This window comes from Psittacula echo, assembly GCF_963264785.1.
Source record: "Psittacula echo genome assembly, chromosome: 5".
Classification (NCBI taxonomy): Eukaryota; Metazoa; Chordata; class Aves; order Psittaciformes; family Psittacidae; genus Psittacula; species Psittacula echo.
In genome coordinates, this window is record NC_137739.1 from 1,687,520 (window position 1) to 1,708,498 (window position 20,979).

The following is a 20,979-nucleotide window of genomic DNA, read 5'->3' on the forward strand; positions in this document are numbered from 1 at the left end:
TTATTGTAAGAAATAAGGGTTCTTGCAAGAAATAAGGGTTATTGCAAGCCGTACAGAACATCACAACACACAGCCCCATCGCAACCCCCCGGTCACATGTGTGAGTGGATCCACAGAGGATGCAGTGATGGCAGAGGACTGGATGTGACATGGTACCCACAGAAGGGATCCTGGAGAACCCCTCTCTGCAGGGTAAGGAAAACAGGCATTTATCTCCGGTTTCTGCAGCATTGGGTAAAAGTGCAACACATGAAGGCTGATGGGTGATGCAGGGTGCACAGGGTGAGCACTGGGTGCCAGACCTCAGCATCCCCTCGCCTTGTCCTGGATGTGTCCCCCATTGCATAGCAGGGACCATTCCCACACCAGGGAAGAGAAGGCTGTGTCCCACCTCTGATGCTGCAAACCTCACCCCTAACCCTTCAGGTCCCCTGGTGCACGTCACCCATGGTCATTCTTTGGCAAACAGGTTCATGCTGTTGATTTACAGCTTCAGGACCTGCCTCACCCCTCCCTGGCCATTCCAGGGAGATGGGATGGGCAGAGATGGGGCCTGGGAGGAAGGAGATGGATTTCCTGCTCCTCCAACCCCTTTAAACCCACTGCCACCAGCTCACAAGCCTGTGGTCCCTGTAACACAATGCAATACCCCATGGGGTTTTGGTGACCCACAAGGAGAGGGCTGTGCTGGTTTATTGCCCCTTAGGGTAGCAATATGATGTGAAACCACTGCAGGTACATTTGATACAGGATGGGGCTTGTGGGATGACAGGGAGTGCAGCACGTGCTGATGTGGTGGCTCAGTGCAGGACACCCCAGGGATGGCTGCTCTGTGTGCAATGGGCTCCAGCCATCTTCATCCCTCCCCAGCTTTCCTCATTGCTCCTTCCCACTCTTCACATCAGCCCTCAGCCTTCTGCAGCTTCAACCACTTCCTTGGCTGCTCCAGAGCCTTCCCAAACTGAAGAGGAGCCACATGATGGGTTCAAGACATGACGCTTATTCCCCCCTGCTTGGGTAAAGCAAGAAGGGGTTTGGGTCTTCTAACCTGTGTCTGCAGGGGTTACATCCCCACCCAGGATAAGAGTGGGTGCTGGGAAAAGGCAATGCTAGGACGATAATAAGATCTGTTAAAAAAGCTTTGGGCTGCTGGCTCCCTGACCACCGAGGTACTAAAAATGCTCATTCTTGAGACCACCCGTATCCCAGAACCACTAAAGGACGAGATTCTTCTCGTAGAAACCTGAAAAAAGATTAAAATCCATTTGGATCAACTCACCCCAGGCTTCATGGGGCTGTTGGAGCCCCCAGGCTGCACTTCAGCCTCCTGATCTCCCACCTCCCAGCCAATGTGTGCCAGCGAGCACAGCAGGCTGGAGTGAAAGGAATGGGAGTGAGGGACAAGGGCAATGGCTTTAACCTGCCCGAGGGGAGACTGAGATGAGCTCTTAGGCAGAAGCTCTTCCCTGTGAGGGTGCTGAGGTGCTGGCACAGGGTGCCCAGAGAAGCTGTGGCTGCCCCATCCCTGGCAGTGTTCAAGGCCAGGTTGGACACAGGGGCTTGGAGCAAGCTGCTCCAGTGGAAGGGGTCCCTGCCTGTGGCAGGGGTTGGAACGGGGTGAGCTTTAAGCTCCCTTCAACCCAAACCATCCTGAGAGTCACTGACACGACACCCAAGCTGCCCAGGTGTGTTCTCCCCTCCCTTTGCTTTGCCATCCTGGCACTGAGGGTCTGCGGACGTGTCCATCATCCTCATGGCAAAGGCAGCGTCCCTGCTGCCCTGGCTGTGTCTGAGCCCTGGGGTGAGGACATAAAGCTTTTGGGTCACTCTAAGCTGGTACATGACACACTGACTCTGCTGCTGAGGCCCACAATTAGGAAAGGGGCATCCAATGGCCAGATGGATGATGTGTACATTAAAAACCACTAATCACTGCTAAATCTGCCTAATCCCAGCCCCAGAAGTGAAGGAAGCCATGGATACAGGAAGTGCAGGCGTGGAGTCAGCGCTGGGCTCCGCAGGGACCCACTGGGATAGAAATGGAGCATTGGGCTGGAAACGCAGTGACGTGGTTTGTGCTCACTCCAATGCCCACTCGGCCAACCACTGCTCGCACCGAGCTCGCTGCTCCTCTGTCTCTGGGCTCTTGGCTTCACTCAATGCCTCCTGTTCCCCACCACCGAGCACGGCTTCCTGGCTTTCCTCTTCCTCCTTCTGCATCACCTTGTCCTTCAGCTCTTGGATGGTCTCATCCAGCCGGTGAGTGATGCTCTGGGGCACCCAGTTGCTGTCCATTGCGGTGATGAAGGGGTCGGGCGCGCAGACCTCAATGAGCTCCTTGCCGGTGGGGATGCGCAGGTAGTAGGCGTGGAGCATCATCCTATAGGGACTGCTGTCCTTCCTGTGGCTGTAGGTGAAGTCCCCCACAATGGGGTGGCCGATGGCACTGCAGTGAACCCGGAGCTGATGAGTACGCCCTAAGGAGAAAGGAACCATGGACATGGGTTATCCCTGAATCCCTCCTTGAGGCTGCAGTGGTGATAATGCACCAAATGGTATTTATCCCCATTTGAACCCTCTGAGTTTGGTGGCTCTGATCCCTTCAGCCCTTTCTAGGCTTCACTTTGCACCATGCACCCACACCAAGGCCCAAGGCTGCACATGCAGCATCTCTGCCTGTCCAGCCTCAGCACCTTGTGCTGTTGAGGACAAGGAAGCCCCATGGAGCCCCTGGGCCCTCAGCCTCCCCTGTTCAAATGCTGCCCGAACCCCAACCTCCTACCTGTAAGCGGCTGCAGCAGCACTTTGGTTACAGGCTCCCCGCTGTAGGACCCGTGCTCCAGCACAATCAGCTCCGACTGGCAAGGCTTGGGGTTCTCACAGCCTGCAGTGAGATGCAGATGGGAGTCAGCTCACCCCCTGCGTGGCCTGGGCAGTGCAGGCAGGGCGTGGGAGCTGCTCACCCTCCGTCCCATCGATGCACATCATGTGGGTCATGCCCTCGGTGGTGTTCTTCCCTATGGCATAGCGGATCGTCATCCGGCTCTGGCTGATGTGGCCCCTGACCTGCAGGGCAGAAAGCAGGTTTGCAGACCGAGCCCTGTCACCCCTCACCAGCACAAGCAGCAGAGGCCGAGCCTCAATTTAACCACACCAAGTCCAGAAGCAGGGTTTGGCATCACAAGCTTACCAGGGCGAGATAGGCTTTGGTCACCAGCCGGTCTTTAAAGCACTTGTAGGCGCTTCCCGCTGCTGCCTTGTTGAGTGCAACACACAGAGCCCCACTGGTGGAGAAGTCGAGCTGGTGGCAGAACCTGGGGAGGAGACGGGAGGTGGAGAGGCATTCCATGGGCAGGAAAGAGCCTGCTCCAGGCCCGGATGCTCACCTGAAGCCGTAGTAGGTGTCGGGGTCCGCCAGCTCGGGGAAGCGGTACTTGAGCTGGCTCTGCAGCGTCAGGGTCTCGTACCACATCTTGCTGTCGATGCGGATGTCCCAGTGCTTGTTGACCACGATGAAGTCAGAGCTCTGGTACAGGATGGACAGGTTGTCGATGCTGCCCGGCTCCATGGCCAGCGCCCTGCGGGAATCAGGATGAGCGGGGTGAGAAGAGCCTCAGCCGCAGCCTGTGCATCCCGGGATGGGGACAGTACCTGTACCCCGGTAGGGCTGGAAGTGTACCGGTGCCGCGGGGTCACAGCGCACGGGTCCCAGAGCAATACCGGACTCCACCGCACGGTGCCCGTGCCTTACCGGTACCCGTGCCCGTGCCACAGCCGTCCCGGTGCCCCACGTGGAGGCCCCGCCGCCGCACGATGCTTGGGCCGGTCCAGCGCGGCGCCGGGGCTCGGCCCAAGCGGCTCCTAACGTCGCCCGCCGGGGCCGGGCCGCAATCACGGAGGGACACGCACGGCGGAGGGGACACGGGACACGGTGGAGGGGCCGGAGCCAAGCCCCGGCCCCGATCCCGGTTCCCTTCCCGCTCCCTTCCGACCTGCAGCGCCGTTCCCGGGCGGAGCGCTGAGCGGCTACATCGCCTCCACCGCTGGCGGCGCCGTCACCGGCACCGGACCCCGCGTCGCATCCAATCAACGCCGCAGCCGCCGCGTCCAGCGTTTCGTCGCGTCCAATCAGCTCCGCGGCCGCTTCCGTCCGGAGCACCGCGTCCAATCAGCGGCGGCTCCGCGGCTGCGCGGCGGCCGGAAGCGCGGCGCGGGCGGGAGCGGGTCCCATGGAGGACCCCGAGGAGGACCCCGATGCGGGGTTCTATGAGCGGTTCGCGGATGAGCTGGAGGCGCTGGCCGAGCTGGGAGGTGCGGGACCGGTGGAGGAGGGAGGGATGGAGCGGGTGTGCAGGACCCGGCTTTGCGCGCCCCACCGCGGGTCCCCTCCGGTGAGCGGCAGCTCCGCGTTTCGCCTCTCGCAGATGACCCGTCCCCAGTCGCTGGATGCAGAATCTCCCAGTTCCGGGACAGGAGGCAGCCGCCAAAGGAGCCCGAACCCCCCGAGGACCCCGACGGCGGCAGCAATTCCAGGAAGAGGGATCGGGGCTCCCCCGGTTCCCCGCCCGCAGCCCGCAGTAGGTTTGATCCCGGGTGCAGGGATTTGAGCGGTTCAGGGATGCTGCTGCTGGAGGAGCGGCGGAGGCAAGGCTGCTTCTCCTCTTCCTCCTGCCCTGGTGTCTCCCACAGCCCCGAAGCCCAAGCGGCAGAGGCTGGAAGCTGTTAAGAAGCTCAGCTTTGGTGTGGATGATGAGTTGGCTTCGGATGTCCCCTGGGATGCTGGCCCAGAGGAGCCTGCTCCTTCGGCTGTCAGGTTGGCCACCTTGAACCCTGCTTTTGGCAGGGGTGAGGAACCCCAACACAAAGGTGGAGTTCAAGGGTCCCATCCCTTGCCTCTGCTAAAGGGAAATGGTGTTTTCCAGCTCGGACCACCTGGACATCAGTGGCATGGCCCCACTGCAGAACACACCACCCTCCGAGAAGAAGCGGGTCCTCAAGCGACCGCCCATCCTGGAGGACTACATCAATGTGACGTCTACCGAGGGCACCAGGGTCTTCATGGTCCTGAGGGATGATTCCTCCAGGACAGGGGTGGAGGTGAGGAGGGATCTGAAGGCTGGGCTTGCTTCTTGTGACCTCCATCCAGTTCAGGAGGGGATCTTTGATGAAGGGTGAAGTGTTTGTGCCGAGCAGCAGTATGAACATCAGTGTGTGTCCTCTGGTCCTTGCAGCTCCCTGATTCCCTGGGCTGGAATACACGGAGGCCGCTCCACTTGCTGGGGGTGCCTTTCTCCTACCTGAAGGAACAAGTGAATGAAGAGGTATCCCATCATATACCCATCTTCCTGCCTTCCCCTGGATAGCCACAGCACCGGCTCCCAAATCCCTGCTCCCCACTTCCATGGCTTAGCGGGTGTCTCTGACCCCTTTATCCCCCTCTTTGTGCCCAAGCGTCGAAGATGTGTTCTGGAGGCATCACAGCAGCTCACAGAGATAATCAACAGGTGAGGTGTTGGGATGAAATCCCACTCCTATCCCTGCTGCACTCTCAGATGCTCCGGTGGTGTCCAGGTTTTGGGGACCTGTGAGCAGAGGAGCCTCTTTGCCCTCAGCATCCCCAGCTTGGGAAGTGATGGTGGAATTCCCAGCCCTGTCCTGACTCCGTGGCTGGTCTGGGACAAGTTGATGCTTTCTTGCAGTTGCCTCGAGAGTGAAACCAGCACCGAGAGCCCAGAGCCTGCTGTGGAAGTGGAGCCAGCGGACGAGGAGGACTCAGCACTGCATTGCCTCTGGGTGGACAGGTTCACTCCTCGGCGCTACATGGAGCTGCTCAGTGATGATGTGAGGTGCTAGAAGGGGGGCTCGAGGGGTTACCCCCTCCATTCTCTTCATTAATGCTGTGGGATCAGGTTTTGTGGTGTTGCTTTTGGAAGCATTGGCTGGAGGCTCTGTCTATGCAGTCCTGCTGCTGAGAGGTTTTAGCTGTGGGCCTTCTGACAAGAGAGACTGTGAAAGATGAGCAAAGTAAGGCAAAAAAGATTGTGTGGATTTTAGCTGGGAATTGCTGGCTGGTTTGAGTTTTTTGGGATTATTAGACGTATTGTAGGGAATTGGAGATTATGGAAGAGGCTGGGAAGAGCTGGGTTGAACTGAGACAGGCGAGGGACAGCAGGGATGGGGCTGATGTGACTTGTCCTTGATTGCCCTGCTCGATGGTGATGTTGTGGCTGCCCCATCCCTGGCAGTGTTCAAGGCCAGGTTGGACACAGCGGCTTGGAGCAAGCTGCTCCAGTGGAAGGTGTCCCTGCCCGTGGCAGGGGTTGGGACTGGATGAGCTTTAAGGCACCTTCCAACCCAAAACCCATTCTATGGTTCTGTGGTGGCTGAGGTTGGAAGGAAGCTGTGTTCCCATGCTGTTCCCGTGCCAGGTAGAAACCTGAGCAGCCTCTCCCATGGTGGAGAGTGATGTTCCATGTGCTCAAGGTCCATCTGGGCAGACATGCTCTGGGCTTGGCTCCTTCCTCTGCAGGCCCTGCTGGTTTTTAAGCCATGAAGGAGCAGCCTTCTGCTGTCCTAGACTGGATCCTTCCGAGGTTTGATGGCTTTGCTGCTTTCTTTCCGAACTCGCAGTACACAAACCGCTGCCTTCTGAAGTGGCTCAAGCTGTGGGACACAGTGGTGTTTGGGAAGGAGAAGGCTGTGAAGAAGGCCAAGGCCGGCACTGAAGCTCATCCTCCATTCAGCCAACCCAAGGAGCAGCAGAATAAGTGGAAAACGAAGGTCCAGCTCACAGAGGAGATTCTGGAGGCTGAGCTGGACCAGCACAAGAGACCCAAATATAAGGTGAGCAAGACAGGATGCTGCAGCCATGGGTCTCTTCTCCTATCTCCCTCATCCTCCCACCAAGGTGAGGAGCAGCATCTTATTTTTCTCTTCTCTTTCGTACAGATATAGGAGAAATGGGATTCCCTCATTCTTAGAGAAATGAGGTTTTCTCATCTGTTTCAGTGATGCTCAGATGCTAAAGGGAGCAGAGGGAGCATACCCAGGCCAGCTGACCAGCTTCAGCCTGTCCAGTTAGAGAATAGACAAAGGGGGAAGCAAACATAGATACTAACAGCATTGCTTCACAGGAATGTATTTCTGGAAGGGATTTTGTTCAGCCTTTTCTGTCTGCTGTCCTGCAGACTTAAACATCTGCATGAGGGATGCTGCCAGGATGACTCTTGTCACCTCTGAGTGGTTGTATATTCTCTTTCCTCCTTTAACTTCTCCCTTTGTGTCTACAAACCAGTGCAGCAGCTCCCAAAACCGGTTTGGAGGCTGCAGAGCCTCATCCCCTTGCGTGGCAGCTGTGTTGGAGCTGGAGGAAGCCCTCCCTCACTGCCGGCTGATGTTACCTCTTTGCCCCAGGTAGCCCTGCTCTGTGGACCACCTGGTTTGGGAAAGACCACTCTGGCACATGTCATTGCAAAGCATGCGGGGTACAACGCCGTCGAGATGAATGCCAGGTGAGTCTGTGCTGGCTCTGGTGGAGGTGATGCTGTGCTGGTGGTGATGCTGTGCTGGAGGTGATGCTGTGCTGGAGGTGATGCTGTGCTTGAGGTGATGCTGTGCTGGTGGTGATGCTGTGCTGGAGGTGATGCTATGCTGGTGGTGATGCTGTGCTGGAGGTGATGCTGTGCTGGAGGTGATGCTATGCTGGTGGTGATGCTGTGCTGGAGGTGATGCTGTGCTGGAGGTGATGCTATGCTGGTGGTGATGCTGTGCTGGAGGTGATGCTGTGCTGGAGGTGATGCTATGCTGGTGGTGATGCTGTGCTGGAGGTGATGCTATGCTGGTGGTGATGCTGTGCTGGAGGTGATGCTATGCTGGTGGTGATGCTGTGCTGGTGGTGATGCTATGCTGGTGGTGATGCTGTGCTGGAGGTGATGCTGTGCTGGAGGTGATGCTATGCTGGTGGTGATGCTGTGCTGGAGGTGATGCTGTGCTGGAGGTGATGCTATGCTGGTGGTGATGCTGTGCTGGAGGTGATGCTGTGCTGGAGGTGATGCTATGCTGGTGGTGATGCTGTGCTGGAGGTGATGCTATGCTGGTGGTGATGCTGTGCTGGAGGTGATGCTATGCTGGTGGTGATGCTGTGCTGGTGGTGATGCTATGCTGGTGGTGATGCTGTGCTGGAGGTGATGCTATGCTGGTGGTGATGCTGTGCTGGAGGTGATGCTACACTTGAGGTGATGCCATGCTGGAGGTGATTCTGTGCTGGAGGTGATGCTGTGCTGGAGATGTTGGTACGCTTGAGGTGATGCCATGCTCGAGGTGATGTCATGCTGGAGGTGATGCTGTGCTGGAGGTGATGCCATCCACAGCAGCCTGGCACTGCCTTGCCTTGCAGTGACGACCGCAGCCCTGAGGTGTTCAAAACCCGCATCGAAGCTGCCACCCAGATGAAGTCAGTGCTGGGCACCAACGAGAAGCCCAACTGCCTGATCATTGATGAAATAGATGGTGCCCCTGCGGTAAGGAGCTGGCCACCTTTTGCGTTAGCCACTTACTTCTTAAGCTCATCTCCTGTTGTGTTCTAAGAGCTGTTCCTTGCCTCTGACCAGCAATAATTGTTCCCTTATCTCCTTGACTCCTATTTCCCAAGGCATCTATCAACGTGCTGCTGAACATCATCCACCGTAAGGATGCGCAGGGTGAGGCAGCAGCCAGCACGGGCCGACGGAGGCAGCGGGAGGGTGGATTGCTGCTCAGGCCCATCATCTGCATCTGCAACGACCAGTTAGTGCCTGCTGTGTGTCTGGGGAGAGGTGGAGAGCTGAGGCCCCAAGTGAGGAGGCAGCTGCTATTGCCTCCGGCTAATGCTTCCTGCACAGAGTTATTTGGCCCATGGATTAGATGCACCTTAGGAAAAGTAAAGCTATAGCATGCTCAGCTTCCCTGAACCCCAAGTTTTGTGTCTACTGGGGTGATCTGTAGTGGGGTGTGAGCATATAGTTGTTTGTGCATGCCCAGGAGTGCAGTGGGGCATAAATAACCCATCTCTCTTTGAGCAGAGCATCCCTAGAGACATTCAAGGCCAGGTTCTGGGCAACCTCATTAGTTGGGAGATGTCCCTGCTCATTGCAGGGGGGTTGGACTAGATGATGAGCTTAGAAGGTCCCTTCCAACACAAACTGTTCTATGATTAATAGCTGGATTTCATCCTGTGCTAGGGCTGCTCAGCCCCCTCTGCTCCCCTTTGCAGATACGTCCCTGCGCTCCGGCCGCTGCGGCAGCAATCCTTCCTGCTCGTCTTCCCTCGGACAGCACCATCCCGGCTGGCCCAGCGGCTCTGCGAGGTGGGACATGGACAAAGGCTCCCCTGGCCCCCCCCCGTTGGCAGGTTCCCCCCTCTGACCCCCTGTCATACAGATCGCCCTGCGGCAGGGCATGCGGGCAGATGCGGGCGCGCTGCTGGCGCTGTGCGAGAAGACGGAGAATGACATCCGCTCGTGCATAAACACCCTGCAGGTACCGGGGGATGCGGGTTCCTCTGGATCCTGACTCCATCTGGGCTCAGATGGGGATGGAGGGGACCCAGACAGATCCCTGTGATTTCCAGCCTGTTCCGTGTGTTACTTTGCACCTTGATTCCTCTACAAATGGAGGAGTGAGGTGCTGCTGCCTGCAGCTTCCCCCAGAACCAACTTGCTGTTGTGGGCATCCCCCCTCCATCCCTGCTGTGTCCTTCCCTTCCAACCCCTTGCTTGTGTTGCAGTTCCTGCACAGCCGAGGCCAGAAGGAGCTGAGCATGCAGATGGTGCAGACGATGAGGATCGGCTTGAAGGACCAAAACAAGGGGCTGTTCTCCATCTGGCAAGAGATCTTCCAGCTTCCAAAGGTCCAAAGGTAAAAGTGAGATTTACTAATTGTTGTCTGCTTAGGGCACATTGCTTCGTGGTATTCCCTGATGTGCCTGCAAGACTTGTGGTGGAGAAAGAAGGAATGCCCTGGAGAGCTTCAGCAGATCTCTGTGTCCAGATGCTCCTTGGCCACTCTCTTTAGTGCCCAGTAATTTGGCTTGTCTATTGCCTTCAGTCCAGCTTGCAAGGGTCAAATATTCCTTGCTCTGTTCAGCCCCAGGGCACCCTGAGGTCTTTCCTTTGGATTCCCCCAGGCACAGGATAGGAATGGACCCCACTTTGCCAGCCCAGCTCCTGGTGGGTGATGAGGACCTGTCGCACCTCGGGGGGAAGGCCGGCTTCAGTGCATCCTTCCACCGCTTCCACCACATCCTACACCTTGCTGTCTCCTCAGGGGAGCAGGAGAAGCTTGCTCAGGTAGAGCAGCCAAGGGGGAGGGCTGGACCCTTCCTTTGCTGTGTTGTGTGGCGCTCTGATGGGATGCTGTGATGAGACCATCCATGTGGCCTCGATCCATCTCTACTCCTGCATCCCATTATCCCATTCCAGGGTCTGTACGAGAACTTCCTGAACATGAAGGTGCGGGACTCCAGTTTCAGCACCGTGTGCTTGGCCTTGGAGTGGTTGGAATTCTCCGACCTGCTGAGCCAGGCTGTGCTGCACAGGCAGAGCTTCCAGCTGATGCGGTACCTGCCCTTCCTGCCCGTGGCTTTCCACCTCCTCTTCGCAGCCACCAGCATCCCCCGGCTCGCTTATCCCAGCAGCCAGCACGAGGTGGGTACCGGAAGGGCCTTGGTGGCAGCGTGGCTGCATCTCTGTCACCCGTTGGGACATCTCTGGTGGCAGCCATGACTGAGCCATCCCTCCTCACTGCACCCAGGCCCTGGCCAAGCTGAATCACATGCAGAACCTCGTCATGTCCATGGTGTCAGGGATAACGCCCAGCGCCCGCAGCCGTGTGGGGCATCAGTCTCTTGTCTTGGAGGTGCTGTGCCTGCTGCTGGACATCATCGCCCCGAAGCTCCGACCGGTGAGTGCCCAATGGGCCCCCTCTCACTGTGGTGGCAGGAGCCCTGCCTGGGTGATGTGTCCCTCTCTTGGGCATTGGAACAGGGTGCCCAAAGAAGTGATGAATGCCCCATCCCTGGCAGTGTTCGAGGCCAGGTTGGACACAGGGGCTTGAAGCAACCTGCTCTAGTGGAAGGTGTCCCTGCCTGTGGTAGGGGGTCGGAGCTGGATGAGCTTTAAGGTCCTCCCGGCAGCTGGTTTGGTTTCAATGTGTGGTTGTTTTGGGTGCATTTACCCTTTGGGCCATCAGAAGGGTCTGCCCCTTCTTTGTGAAGTGTCCCTTATAGGAAACTAAACTTGGTCTGAACCTCTTGGGTATTCACTGTCCTTCCTTAGACAGCAACAACCCCCGTGCATTGGGTTATTTGTGTGTTTAGAAGTTAATATGGATTAGTGATGCTCTCCCTAGGTGAACACCCAGCTCTACAGCCTGAAGGAGAAGCAGCAGCTGGCAGACCTCATCAGCACCATGCTGGCCTACAACCTCACCTACCACCAGGAGCGCCTGCCCGAGGGCCAGTACATCTACAAGCTCGACCCGTAAGTCCTGAGAGTGGGAAGAAGGTGTCGGGGTCAGAAATAACCCCCTTGGGTTGAGGCTGGAGCTGCTTTTTTTGTAATGGGATTAAAGGAAAGGAAGCGTCTGCCTTTGGCTCTGCTGGAGCTGGGAGAGAAGGGAATGATGCTGCTGGGGGCTGGTGGCAAAGGGGAAAGCAGATTACCCGAGCGCACTGCACATAGGTCACTGCAGCCACTGCTGATGGGTGTATTAACAGTGCCAGCCTTGAGCCTCCCTGCGCTGTAAGTACATAGAGAGCCATAAACGCTCCTGAGGCCTGGGTGAAGTCACACAGACCCCACCACAGGCAGGAGCAGCGCTGATGCCTTCCTGGTACAAAGTTAATTACAGAAATTAGCCTCTGTTAAATGAAGCAGCTGGGTCTGATTACAGGGAAGCTCCTTATTATTTATTATGTTCCCTGTGGAAAAGCCTGCAGGGGCTGTATGAACTGTATGAGCCATCCTGTCCTGCCCTCCCCACGCCAGGCTGTGGCCATGGGGAACGTGTGGGATGGTGGGAACCATGTGGCACAAGCAGGGAGGTCGCTTTGCTTTGCTTTGCTTTGCTGTTATTGTGAATTCTGACCCTGTTTCCTGGCTGTGCGCAGCAATGATGGGGACCACAGGGGTGTCACATCCTGGTGGTACCTGCGAGGGGCATCCCAGCGTCTCTCAAGGTGTTCTCAACAGCGAAACCTGTGTTTCCTCTTTAAAACTTCTTAAATCAGTTCTGACAGCTGATTTCTAAATGGCTGCAAATGTGTCTGACACAGGACTTTGCTCCCTTTATTTTAAGGGGAATATTATTGGATGTGAATAATGTGTGATACATTTATAGCTGGCAGAGGAACCGGCACAGCTGGCTCCTTGGTGCTGGGCTTTTGCTGTACTGAACCAGGCCTAACTCCAGAGCTGGAGCACCAAGTGGTTAAGAATAAAACTGCTCTGATGAGCCCAAATTACTGCTCGTGGCTGTATCCCAATTAACCAGCTCCCTGCAGGCACCTCGGGGGTCATGTGAAGGGTTGTGGTGCTGCTCGTGCCCAAGCTGTGATGTGGCTGTGTGGTTTTCAGAGCAATCTGTTCGGCACAGACCCGCCTGCAATTTCCTCTTCTTGCATTAAAGCCGAGATTAAAAAGGATGTAATCCCTCCTGAATTCAGCTTGAGGAGCCCTGCAGCATCCCAGCTCCACACCGCCAGCACCATTCACTGGGCATCATCTAATGCTGCTGTTGTACATGGAGAGAGCAGGGATGGGGGAACTGAGGCACCGTGGCCAGGATCATACTGGAGGGGCGACAGGTCTCCCTGTGTCCGTGTCAAGCTGCGGTTTACATAAAGCTGTGTTATTTCCAGAACTGATGTGTTTTCTCTCCATGATTCAGGAATGTGGAGGACGTGTGCCGGTTTCCGGACCTGCCGGCTCGCAGGCAGCTCAGCTACCAGGCCAAGCAGCTCATCGCCAGGGAGATAGAGCTGGAGAAGATGAGGAGGACGGAGGCTCTGCTGCAGGCACGGAACCGGGGCGAGGTAGGGATCGTGGTGCCTTTGATAGGGATGAAGTCCTTAGGGCTGCTGACGGGATGAGGGCTTTCCGAAGCCAGTGGCTTTTGCTCTGCAAGTGGAAATCCGGGATTAAACTCCCCCAGTCGCAGCTGTGCTGCACATCTGCCTTCAGGGCAGCACATCTGTGCTGGGTGATGATCCCAAAGGGCTCTGGAAGGAAATGCTCACTGTGAGTTAAAGCTTTGAACTGGGTTGTGAGGAGCTGGGGGTTTTGGTTCCTCTGGCTGTGATTTTGTGTTTGTGGGGGAACTGACCCCTCTCTCCTGCCTGCACATTCCCTTCTGCTTCACTTTGATACTCCCAAAAGTCCCAAAGCCTCCAGGAGGAGCGCAGTAACTGCCCACTGCCAAAACCCTCCACGGAGCAGCAGGCAGAGGGTGGAAATGGGTGGAAAAGGCTGAGAAACAGCTCACGTGAGGCTGGTGCCTGCCCTGCCCTTGTGCCACAGGGATAATGAATCCCTGAGAGCCTCCTCTTGCAGCAGAAGGGTTTTCTCAGGGGACGTGTGGGGCAAAGAGATGCTGCAAAAGCATCTCTGAAGGCTCCTTGTTTACACGGGAAGTCCCAGGGAAAGGGATTGCAAACAAACACATTCCCAGAGCGCTGCTGAGGCTAATCCCATGCGCTGCTGTGAGCCAGGAAGTGGTGGAAAAATCCTTGCAGGTCACTTGGATGTTGCAATAAACCCAGCAGCAAGTACAGGGGGTGTGCGGGATGGGTGACGGGGCAGTGTCCTGCCCTCAGACTGTGCATTGCTTGCGGGGGGGTGCCCAAAAGGACCCTCACTCATGGCTCTTCTCACTGCAGGAGCCCGGGAAGAGCTTTGGCAAGGTGGGAGAGAGCACGGGCACGGTGCCCCCCAACCACCAGCAGCGCCTGGAGCACATCATCAAGAGGGCAGCTGTGGAGGACAAGGTGAGGGGGCTGCAATTCGCGCCTCATTCCCTCCCAGCACATTCCTGGCTGCTGGAGACTCCCTGTCCCTGTTGGTATTTGTGTTTATTTGGTATAGTTTCTTTTAATAGAAGAGCTCAGCACCATGTGTCCCATAACTGCATCATCGCTGAGGTTACAGCATCGGGATGAGTTAGAGCTGGGTGACAATTATGGATGTGCCCCGTGAAGCTTTCACGGCTGGGGAAGGAGACGTGAATGTTTGGTGCTAAAATAGCTGAATTTTGGCTCTGTAGAAGCCGTGGGATTGGAGGAAGAGCTGCTCATGAGGTGTGGGGGATGAACACGGGGGAAACCATCCTCTGTAAGTGAGGCGTGCATCCCACTGTGGGCATCCTTACAGTGTCCAGAAGGAGCAGGCGGTGGTCTCCTGCTTCCCTCCCTCTCCACAGGCTCAGCATCAGGATCCTAACTGCCTGTAGAACCCCACTTGAGCGCAATGAACCCTAAAGTGTGTGTTTCCCACCCCCTTTTGAATGCTGTTTGCATTTCACTGTGGATTTGCATTCAGCTCCTGCTCGGTGGCTTCTTCCAGCGCCGGGTGCTTGAATGGGGAAGGAGCTGGAGCAGCCCTGAGGGTGGGGTGATGGTCTCACCAGCGTGCAGCCTTGCACAGAGGGAAACTCCGCTGGCTTTTGGCTGTGTCTGAATGTGATCTGTGAATGCAGGCGCTGACACAGCCGGGCTCACCCTTCTGCCTTTTGCTTTTGGCAGCCTGAAAAAGACTTCTTTGGGCGGCCCCTTTGGCGGCAGCAGAAAGCCACAGCCCCAGGTAGGTGGCAGAGGGATGGGGTAGTCTTGGATGCTGCATTCGCTGTGCCAGGACCCCATACAGGGGCTGTATCCCCAAGCACTGCGGCCAGGGGACATCCATGGAGTGGAAAAGGGATATTAAATGAAGAGACCTCAGTGCAGGAGGCAGGGGGTGCCTATGATTGTGGCAGTGGTCAGCTGGGAGCGGGGTTGTGGTTACAGGATCCCAGTGCCTAAAGGGGCTGCAGGAAACCTGGAGAGGGGCTTTGGACAAGGGCCTGTAGGGACAGGCCAAGGGGAATGGCTTTAACCTGCCCGAGGGGAGACTGAGATGAGCTCTTAGGCAGAAGCTCTTCCCTGTGAGGGTGCTGAGGCGCTGGCACAGGGTGCCCAGAGAAGCTGTGGCTGCCCCATCCTTGGCAGTGTTCAAGGCCAGGTTGGACACAGGGGCTTGGAGCAACCTGCTCCAGTGGAAGGGGTCCCTGCCCATGGCAGGGGTTGGAGCTGGAGGAGCTTTAAGGTCCCTTCCAACACAAACCATTCCATGATTCTATGAGTCTGTAACATGGGAGCATCAGAAGAGTTTCTGCAAGTTTCTGACCTGAATCTTCCCCTGCAGCCCCTCAGGCCTCCAAGGAGGAATCTCTTGAGAACCAGATAGGAAAAGCTGTGGGGAAGAGTGATGTCTGGTTCCGGTTTAATGAAGGGGTTTCCAACGCTGTCAGGAGGAACATCTACATCAAGGACCTGCTCTAGGGTGGCAGCAGTGAAACCATGAACTAATGCCCATGGAACTGAAGGGAAACGATGGCTTTTGGCTTTGTTTTTGAGGTGTGCGTGGTTATTTTGGGTTATTTTTTAAGTACCCACTTGTTTAACAAAGAAATAAAGTCTAGATAAAAAAACCTAACCATGGAGGCTTGTTCTCTTTATTTCATTTACAAACCCTTCGTTGCCGTGTTTTGCCTGGTTGGCTGCAACAAAGAGACCCTGCAATGTACAAAAAGAGCATTGAAAATCCCTGAATGTGCTTTATAAAAGTTCCTGTCCGAGCTGGAAAACAGCAGCAGGGGCAGAGGGGATGCCTGGGGCTGGAACTGCAGCCTGAGCCTGAAGGTACCTCTGCTGCTCTGTTCCCACTGCGCTGCCCACCCCCCTGTGCTGTCCCTGTGCCCCCTATCTAAAATAGCAACACTTCTACTGTAAATAAGAAGCCAAGCTGAGGGTTGGGTTTTGGTTCAGGTTCTCATGTTAGGAAGCTGGCTAATATAAAAGTACATTCAGCAAGGGGATAAAGGGGGGGGGGGTCCCTCAGAGGATGCTGCATTTGCCCTTCTCCACCCAAGGGTTGTTTTTCATCAGCTCCGGGTTCAAGAAGGGGTCCTCGGGAATGCCGTCCTCGATCCACTTCACAAACCTGCGGAGATGGGAGTAAAGGGGTGGGCATTGGTCCTGTGGGGGTCCATTGCCTTGGAATGCGCCGCTGGAAGCATTGGGGTGAACCCAGCTCTGGTGCAGCCTCTACCAGCACATGAGCCCTTTGCTCCCAGGTTTTTATATGGATAGGGGAGAGAGGAGGGAGAGAAACGAGCTTAATAGAAGCCTTTTATCCCCCACATCTGTGGCTGCCCCTGTGATGCCGGCATGGGGATGGTCTTTATGTTGTGCTTTAAAACTCATTTATGATGGGGTTTCAAACTCATTTATGTTGTGTTTTAAAGCTTATTTATGATGGTTTAAACCTGATTTGCTAAAGCTGCTCTTTTTCTGTCCCCCTTTCTAAGTGAGTTAGAAACGGGCTGGGTGAACCGAGGGGATGGGGCTAAGTACCTTCACCTGAGGAGCAGTGAGGTACAAACAAGGGATGGGAAACTCATGGCTTTGTTTTATGGCTTTAAATGTGTTGAGCTCTACAGGGTGGGTCTGAACACTTGTCTGGAGAATGGGGGGGTCCTGGGGTGTCTCTATGGCTGCTGCCATGTCCCAGCCACCACTGAGGATGGGCAGCTGGGATGGAAGGGCTTAGTGCAAAGGATCATTGTGGGCATCAGCACTGGAGCTGGTGGGTTTCTGCTGCTGGGACTTGGGGGAGGATTGTAGAGCCATAAGGGAAAATCTCCAAACCACCTCATTTTGGGCCCCCTGATGGTTCGAAAGGGAATGTTGGGGTCAGGGTGAAGAAGAGCTGGGTTCCTCACAGGGATACGGGGATGGGAGGGATGGGGGCACCACTCACTCGGGTATTGTCTTGGAGGACATCTCTCGCTTGTAGGCCAGCTGGTACTTGAGGCTTTCCACCTCCTTCTTCCACTGTGGAAGGTCCCACTCGTCCATGATGGCACCCGGGGGCTCTGTGGGGCTGCAGATGAGAATGTTGGTGCCACATCCCCTGGCCGCATCCTGCCCTGACACCCCCCACCCAGCTCTGCACCCCATAAAGATGGAGTCCCCCAGCTCTGGGGCAGGTTTCCAGGCCCATGGTGGAGCAGCCCATGGCTCCAGGTGGTTTTGGTGATGCTGCACGTACCTGTGCGGTGCCAGGCCAGCCCAGCACAGGATGGGTGCCCAGCACTGGCCTCTTGTAGCTGGGGGTGCATGCATCTGGCCAGATTTGGCTGCAATTGGGATGGTTCTATTGCTTAGGGTGGAGAGTGGCAAATAGCAACCAGGAGCTATTGGGGCATGGCATTGTCTGTCCTTCTCCTGAGCGGATGCAGCCCCAAGCAGGACCAGAAGGGGTTTTGAGCATCCACATGGCTGGGTAGACAACCCTGGAAACAGCTCATGTGGATGGGCATCTCTGATGTGGGGAGCAAGACAAATCACCACCTACCACCTCGGCACCCCCAAACAGTGGCCCATGGTGCTGGATAACTGTGGGGACAGGCATGATGGGGAAACTGAGGCACAAGCTGTGACCATGAGACCTGCAAGCACTTGGCTCCTTGTGTCACCCCATGAATTAGAGGCACAAGAGGACCTTCCCCTGCCATGACCCCAGACCTCCAGCATGCAGAAGCCCAGGGCAGCACCCCCCTTTTGCACCCGCTGTGGCTGAGCCCCAAGGGTGCCCATCCTACACCCAAACCAGGCTGAAGCCCCCATTACAGGGTCAGGCAAGGGCTGATGTGTTGGGGGGGACACTATATCCTTCCACGCACCAGCACGGCTCAGATCCAGCCATGCACTGGCAGCCTGGCATCCGCGCGGGCTGCCCCAGCTCTGCTCCTCCGCAGAGCATCCCTTGGAATAACATCCATGTCCGGGAAGAGGGCGAGCGCCCAGAGCCCAGCATCCCCCTGCACGGCCTCCCCGGGGCTCTCCTGGAGATCAGACGGGGACCAGCATCCCCATCCTTTGCTCCAGCCATCCCAGCAGCATCCCGCGGCCGGACCCTCCACCTACCTGTGCTGGAGAAGGTGTCAGTGGGCAGCGGGGGCCGTGTCCGTCCCCGCCGGCTCAGCAAAGCCCCGGCCCTACCCGAGCTGCTCCCGACGCTGCCGGATCCTCTGTGTAATCTATTAATGCACGGCTGGTCCAGCTGCCTCCGACACGGCAGGAGCCGGATAATGGGAGCGTCCTTCCCCCCCCGCCGCTGCTCCCGGGGGATTTGGCTCCGATGAATGTGAGCGACCAGGATGGAGGCAGCGTCCTGGTACCCAGCGGCAGAGCTGCTGGAATGGGGTTACCGCAGCATCCACCATGGCCCTAAGGGACAAGAAGGGCCCCAAAGAGGGGGGGAGTAACGCGTGGTGGGACACAGCGGTACCTCAGGGAGGCCCTGCCTGCATCCTGCATCCCTGCAAATGCCAGCCCTGCCATGGCTTTTCTGCAGTTGCTCCTGGATTTTTTGTGGTTCTTCCCACTTCCCTGCTGCTGGTGGAGCCAAGGGGATGCAGGGGGTGTATCCAGGGAAGGGATGGTTAAAAAACTGGGATAAAAAGAAAGTAAATGCCCCAAAGTGAGCATTTGGAGATGAAACATATGGCGGGTGAAGGGGCAGGGTCAGCACAAGGGGAACAGGGCAATCGTGTTAAAAAAGCTATTATTGTGTTACTTGGAGGGACAAAAGGCCATTGGCAGTTGTTTTAGCTGTGTAAAAGGAACATAATTGATGCAAAAGCAAAACCACGAAGAGATGAACCCCCCCAGCCCCAAACCTTCATTAAATAAACAGCTAAAAAACCCTTAAGGGAAGATTTCCTGCCTTAAGGAAAGAAAAGTTTCCACAGAAAAGGCCTGCCCAAATTGAGCCCCAAAACCCTCCCATTCCTGTCCATCCATGGGGGCTGTTTGTCCTCACTACAGCACCCCAAAGAGCTGAGGCTCTGGTACAAATGGGGGTATGTCCCTGTGCTGGAGCCTTGGCAAATCCCCCTGGTGTCCTGGGCATTCAATGGTCTGGAGGTGAAATGCATGTATGTATTTGTTATTATGGTGTTATATGATATATCTGCTCTAGTGGAAGGTGTCCCTGTCCATAGCAGGGGGTTGGAACTGGATGAGCTTTATGGTCCTTTCCAACTCAAACCAGTCTGTCTTTCTATGACTCAATCTCATATATATGTGTGAGTGTATATATATATGTATATATATGTATATATAACATATATAATATACATAATTATACATATATATTTTTTAAAATAAATCTATCATCTATCTATCTATCTATCTATCTATCTATCTATCTATCTATCTATCTATCATCTATCATCTATCTATCTATCTAGGATGCCTCTTCCCATAAGCCTTTATAGCATTAACCCACCAGAGCCATTTCTATTGAGCAGTCACTCAATACCCCATGACACCGATCTGGCCAAAGGCAAAGCCCCACCAGGGGCCAGCCCTCAGGCTCCACAGGCAATCGATAGTGCTAAGAGCCTGCCAGCAGCCTCCTGGAGCCACCATTCCTCCACCCTGCTCCAAGAGAGGATGCCGGAGCCTGGGCCTTGGCCAGGGATCGATGGAGATGGTTGGAGCCAAACGCTGAGCCCGCGGCACCCAAAGGAACCAATAAATGTATATTTTTAATTGCAAAGGCAATGCTGGGCTTTGCCTCGCTGCAAACAGCCACATGGTGCGGGGCTCCTTGGGGTGGGTGCAGCCCAGGGCACGCTGCCCTGCTCCAAACCCTCTATGATGTCTATTAAGGAGGTCAGCGATACCCAGCGCTGAACCAGAGATTATCTGCCTGTTGACATCAGTCCTAATCTCCCCGTGCTGCCTCCAAAAGAGTATGGGAAAGGCCTGGGCTTAATGATAAACTGACACCGAAGAGTGGTTGCTGGATTTCTGTGGATTTCCCACAATCTGGTGGCCAAGCAGGGATGGGGCAGTGCATGGTGAATTTAGGAGCCCTCATTAATGCAGGGGGTTCATTGAGCTCACCCCAGCTCTGCCTGGCCACAGCATCCTTGGATGAGGCAGGGAGCCTTGTCTTGGCCAGGCAGGACCTGGACATGTCTGCCCATCCCTCAGGGGGTCTGGGATGGACCCGGCACAGCAGATTGCGGGGCTCGCATTAGCCACCCCCACTGGCATTGTAGATTAAAGAATGATGAACTCCTGAAGTTGTACAATATTAATGACTGCAGCCATCTGTTAATCTGGCAGCCAGCAACGAGCTGGGGCTTTACTGTGCTTAGGCCAGTTATTAAAAAGGAGCATTTTTGGTTGGGCAGGCAGCTGGAAGAGCATCCTTTCCATCCCAGGGTAGCTGTGCGATGACTTGCATCCCATTCCTCAGTGCTCCCCCTGCATTATTTAGTTCCAGAGCAGGGAAGAGCAGCTCCTGAGGTAGGAGCTGAATGGACGGAATGGTGTGTGTGACATATGTGCCCCGTGCTACACCATACACGACCAAAGGTTGTCATCTGAGGGTGTGGGACTGCGCTGGCACCGAGTCAGCAGCCCCCATTGCTGTCCCTGGGAAGCAAGGGTCTGCCTCAGCCCCAGCTGCTAATTATGGCTCTTTGGGATGGTATTTTAGATAACTCAGTTCTCTGGTGCACGCTCCAAAGGGATAAACTCATTTAGCAGGTTAATTGGTGTCCTTGGGAGAAATGGCACCAGCACTCACAGCAGCCGAGGTGGGGAAGGGTAATGCAGGCAGAGGCAGGAGGTTTGGGGGTGGCCCTGAGCTTCACCCCCAAGTCACTCTA

General features: G+C 55.8%; 3 protein-coding genes across 4 annotated transcripts; 1 reads left to right on the forward strand and 2 right to left on the reverse strand.

Annotated features, from left to right (window-relative positions):
- Positions 1 to 2,079: 2,079 nt before the first annotated feature.
- Positions 2,080 to 3,577, reverse strand: RPUSD1 (RNA pseudouridine synthase domain containing 1; the record flags this gene model as incomplete). 2 transcript variants are annotated; one of them, XM_080618893.1, is made up of 5 exons in its annotated part: positions 2,080 to 2,477; positions 2,783 to 2,884; positions 2,964 to 3,066; positions 3,191 to 3,314; positions 3,387 to 3,577. In XM_080618893.1, 5 exons carry the CDS (start codon positions 3,566 to 3,568, stop codon positions 2,080 to 2,082), a joined length of 909 nt encoding a protein of 302 aa, XP_080475019.1. The 2 variants fall into 2 exon arrangements, with proteins under 2 accessions (XP_080475019.1, XP_080475018.1); XM_080618892.1 differs by having other exon boundaries at positions 3,435 to 3,568.
- Positions 3,578 to 3,813: 236 nt separating this feature from the next.
- CHTF18 (chromosome transmission fidelity factor 18) lies at positions 3,814 to 15,568 on the forward strand (the record flags this gene model as incomplete). The annotated part of the gene is made up of 23 exons (XM_080620173.1): positions 3,814 to 4,122; positions 4,173 to 4,311; positions 4,425 to 4,577; positions 4,690 to 4,813; positions 4,905 to 5,097; positions 5,232 to 5,321; positions 5,452 to 5,504; positions 5,700 to 5,841; positions 6,631 to 6,843; positions 7,414 to 7,511; positions 8,396 to 8,519; positions 8,651 to 8,784; positions 9,251 to 9,344; positions 9,418 to 9,516; positions 9,764 to 9,894; positions 10,163 to 10,325; positions 10,458 to 10,682; positions 10,789 to 10,938; positions 11,386 to 11,516; positions 12,925 to 13,069; positions 13,913 to 14,020; positions 14,774 to 14,831; positions 15,432 to 15,568. The coding sequence occupies 23 exons, from the start codon at positions 3,814 to 3,816 to the stop codon at positions 15,566 to 15,568; spliced, it is 3,213 nt and encodes a 1,070-aa protein (XP_080476299.1).
- Positions 15,569 to 16,123: 555 nt separating this feature from the next.
- On the reverse strand, positions 16,124 to 17,146 carry GNG13 (G protein subunit gamma 13; the record flags this gene model as incomplete). Its single annotated transcript, XM_080618764.1, has 2 exons — positions 16,124 to 16,229; positions 17,049 to 17,146. The coding sequence occupies 2 exons, from the start codon at positions 17,144 to 17,146 to the stop codon at positions 16,124 to 16,126; spliced, it is 204 nt and encodes a 67-aa protein (XP_080474890.1).
- Between the last annotated feature and the right edge of the window lie 3,833 nt (positions 17,147 to 20,979).